Here is a 4,583-nt window from a genome sequence, read left to right on the forward strand (position 1 = left end):
CCATCTTTCTTTATTTTAGAAATTACAAAATGAAAATAAAACTCCGTCAACATTCATATCCCACTCTAATGCCATTACGAGCTTCCTCAACTTTTCATTAATGAAGAAGCTGCCATTGACCTTCAACGTGGGGGAGGCCCTTATTAACCTCAAGAATCGAAGGGCATCCTATAGAAAATTTCTAAAAATAAGGTGATTACAAGCGCTGCCTACATGTAGCCTTTCAACTCTTGGATGATTTACTCGTATTGGTATCTGAAAACTAGTTTTGTTATTGCAATTAAAACTTGCATGTTAATAAATATACGTTTGTTAACCACTCTTGATTACCTAAAGTGTTGCGTTTTCTAGGAGGCGAGTTATTAAGGAGAGGGATCGCAGAAATGCGTTGGACCCGGCAGAAGTGAACAAAGTTATGACAAATCCACTTTTTCGTAATACTGCGCTGACCACAAAACGTAAATGACAGTTACAGTTGTTTTATATTTTTACATTATTTTATTTCTCGTTGAAAGGGTAACTCACTATATAAAAAAATGCAGTATGGAGAAGAGACCCCGGAGCCGAGGTGAGAAGAGCCCATGGGGAAATCCTCATGGCCTATCTGATAATCAAAAACTCGCAGCGGACAAGTGCGGTCCGCAACATGCTCGTTGAAGAGCTTATACATGGCTGCCCGACCAAGAAAGAACGATGGATTATTCGTGTAAGTCACCACATTCTTCTTTCATGTAGAACACAATTTAAAAAGGATGTTTTTAATGCAGGTGCGCGATCACAAAACATTCTCAACATATGGGGATGCAACTATTGTAATGCCAGAATGGTTGAAGAAAGGGCTGGACAACCTTGTCCGGTTCAACGGAGAAGAGTGTAAGATTGTGTTTCCCCATAAGAGAAAAAATCTTACAAGTTTCGCCGCAGCTAAAGCAATACAGCGGGTGTGGAAGTTGACCGGAGGTCGCGGAAAATTTACAGCAACCTCAAACCGGAAGCATTCGGCCACACAAGTAATTGATCTTCACTGTAATTAGACCTAACAATATAAATAACGAAATATCGCTAATAATGAAAATATTCTGCAGCAGAATTTATATAAAAGTCAACCAGTGACGTATTTAAAATTTAAAATTTCATATTAGGTTAGATCTAAGAAACCGGAAATCCGCCTTTTGGTGGCCAAGCATATGGCCCATAGCTCTGCAACGCAAGAGAGCTATTACGCGAACGAGCTGCAGAACGCTGAAGCGGAAAAAGCCTATGAACTGATAAATGAAATAAGGGTAGGGTTAGGGTAGTCTTTAGTTGATTTGAACGACTTACCATTATTTCATTTATTGGGATAGAAACAACTCATGCAATGATTAACACAATTCCTCGCTACTTTTTACAGCAACAAACTAACTGCATCAACTGGAATAAAGTTGAAATGCTGCAGTGTGCAATGCTTGAAATGCTGCAAATGCTGCAGTTTGTAGTTTTTAAAAGCTGAAATAGAAGCAAACAGTGTATTATTATTTTATAAAGCAATGAAAGATATCTTTCATTTAAATTCAAAACGTATACACATTTACGGTTACGAAATTGCTGTTTTGATAATAACGTTTAAGAAAAATTAGAAGTCAGTAATTTATTGAACTTTTAAAAACCCAAATAATAAGATGTTAATTGGCAATCAGTCTATTCATACGTTTAAATCAATGTCATTATAAAACAATATCTCAAATAAACAGAAGCTCTACGAGTCTACGGGACCAGTTGGTGGTGCTATTATTCTTAAGTTATCGTCACTTACCCGGAGTTTGTTCTCGAATAAAGAGGAATCGCGTTGTGTGGTTGCGTCACGTTGTTATGGAGATCCCACGCGTTGACGCTCTGGTACATTATGGGATGCATGCGCATGAAGTTGAGACTGCGGACGGATAATTTGCTTGGATCGCTCGCACAGCTGGAAATGAAAAAATACGTCATAATTACTAGCCCTTGTGCATAGCACGATGATCAAATATTACGTCAAAAACGACTTTTATGAGACGTCATAATAATGTATGATGTACCTGGCCAGGTGAGGTTCGGAGTAGTTGTCCTGCTGAGCCCAGTATTGTGCACTGGTTTTTGCATCGGCGAATTTCTCATAAAATACGCCGTTCATGGAAGCTTCAATGTCCGGCAGAGAGAATGCGCAAATGGCCGATGCAGGGATGCTGTTGCTGCGAGGAGGAGCGAGAATTCAATGTGGTGTGGTTAAGCTTGGTTTATGCTGCCGGGTGCCTTCATACTAGTTCGAGGTTTGTGAATATTCAGCCCCATGCTAACCCACCTGGGCGTGTTCATGAGAGCGAAAACCATCTTTGTCTTCCCGACCTTGTACAACTTGTCCAACGTCACCAGCTCAGTGACGTCACTAAGCTCGTTGAAGTAGAACGGCGGTTGTCCTGGCAACGAGCAGTTCAGTCTCGCTTTGAAGAATGACGAGAACTGATTCCTCAAATTGCGCCATCCACCGTCGTGCTTGCAAACTTGACCGATGCGTGTGTAAACTTGCTGTAGGGAAAACATTAATTTAACTTTATCGCCAATTTTAAATTACTGCCTATTATATGAAGTAATTTAATGTACCTCTGATTTATCCTCGACGGAGATCTCGGTAAAAAACGAATAAACTTTGTTCGAAGACATGACGACGTCGACGAATTTAATGAAATGGGGGGCTGGAAAATAACAACCATTATTTATGGTCATTAACTGGCAATTAGTTGCTATTTATTAACGAACACCAAGCATTAAAATTTTAATAAATCTTAGGCGATAACACTTTTCATTCCGACGACGTGACTTGACGTGACAAGTTTGGGACATAGTCATTTGTTTCTTACATGATAATAGGTTCTATTACATGTCATTACGTCACATAGAGGTCGGGTTTACTTTAGCAAAATGCTTGTTGTTGCGTGAAGGCTAAAAAAACGACAAGTACCAAGTAAGAAATGCAAATCTTGCGCAAACGCAGGTTGACCATCCAGGGCATCCGGCAATGGGCGCCATTGCCTGACTTGGTGCAGTTGAGACGAAAGTTTATTTGCAATTTTTATCGCGAATGTAAACACGGGTTGGTGAAGCCGAAGCCGCAACGAGTCGCTTTGGACTGCAGACCACGTTATAACAACTTGTCCGACATACCGCCATCCTTGTGGGAACCGTATTCTGACAACAATGGATGAAAACCTGGTCAGCTGGCTAACAAACACCTGCCCTACAATATGAGGTTTTTTGCTCACTCTCACAAGAAACCATCTACTCCAAACGAAGAAGAAGAAAGAAATGATAAAAATGGAGCGTAAAGTTAATTCACAATGGAATACAGGAAAACGTACTGTTCGAAAACGTTATCAACTTTAAGGTGGTGAGTTTAGAACTGAAGAAATTTGCTAAATACCATTGCTAAACTTGCCATTTGCTAAATAGGGTTAACAAATTGCTACTGAGTGTAACCATTTGCTAAATAGAGTTAACATGTGGCTACTGACTTTTACCATTTGCTAAATAGGGTTAACAAATGGCTACTGACGTTAACCATTTGCTAAATAGGGTTAACAAATTGCTATAGACATTAAACATTTGCTAAATAGGGTTAACAAATGGCTACTGAATGTAACCATTTGCTAAATAGGGTTAACAAATGGCTACTGAATGTAACCATTTGCTAAATAGGGTTAACAAATGGCTATTGAGTGTAACCATTTTCTAAATAGGGTTAACAAATGGCTACGGATTGTAACCATTTTCTAAATAGGGTTAACAAATGCCTACTGAGTGTAACCATTTTATAAATAAGGTTAGGGTTAGTTATAATTAGCACGGGTACAAACGTAAATTTTGTAAGTTATAATTCGCACGGGTACAAATATGCACGAAGTAACTATTACCAAATGTATCTCGCATCGTATACGGGTATCAAATTGCCAAAAATTATGGTATCTGGAAAATGGCTACGCATTTTGTAGCCATTTCCAGATTAACTTGCAAATCACTACTCCAAATTAGAAATTTAACTGGGCAACTCGCAAAAGGCTATTGTATTGCACAGCGTTTAACTTTTGCAATTTTAATTTTGTGGATAGTAAAGAAACATATTGCAATAATTTTGATTAAAAAAGTGTTTTAGGTAAAGAACCGCAAGATGAAGCCAGACGAGTCTATTTTTTGAATTTCGATTCATCTGCGTCAAGTGGTGAAAGCGTTTTATTGCAGTAAAATATTGTGTTTGCTGTTTCAAATTTGAGAAAATTAACTTTTTCTCAAACGCGTAAAAACGCTGTGTGTTAGTGATTGTTGGTAGGCCCAACGTCGAATCGTGTAAGATTGTAGTTAGCGCGCCAACCTAGGTCCGACGAAGATTTTTTGTTGCAATTTGATACCCGTATACGTTGCGAGATACATTTGGTAATTGTTACTTCGTGCAATTTCATACCCGTATACGTTGCGAGATACATTTGGTAATTTTTAATTCGTGCAATTTGATACCCGTATAAGTTGCGAGATACATTTGGTAATTGTTACTTCGTGCAATTTGATACCCGTAT

The 4,583-nt window shown here is 38.7% G+C and overlaps 1 protein-coding gene across 1 annotated transcript; it reads right to left on the reverse strand.

Annotated features, from left to right (window-relative positions):
• Positions 1 to 1,791: 1,791 nt before the first annotated feature.
• Positions 1,792 to 2,679, reverse strand: LOC143450494 (semaphorin-1A-like). Its single transcript, XM_076951060.1, has 4 exons — positions 2,620 to 2,679; positions 2,321 to 2,544; positions 2,058 to 2,210; positions 1,792 to 1,948 (listed from the first exon to the last, which is right to left on the reverse strand). The coding sequence occupies exons 1-4, from the start codon at positions 2,677 to 2,679 to the stop codon at positions 1,792 to 1,794; spliced, it is 594 nt and encodes a 197-aa protein (XP_076807175.1).
• Positions 2,680 to 4,583: the final 1,904 nt, after the last annotated feature.

This window comes from Clavelina lepadiformis, chromosome 3 (assembly GCF_947623445.1).
Source record: "Clavelina lepadiformis chromosome 3, kaClaLepa1.1, whole genome shotgun sequence".
In the NCBI taxonomy this organism is placed as follows: Eukaryota; Metazoa; Chordata; class Ascidiacea; order Aplousobranchia; family Clavelinidae; genus Clavelina; species Clavelina lepadiformis.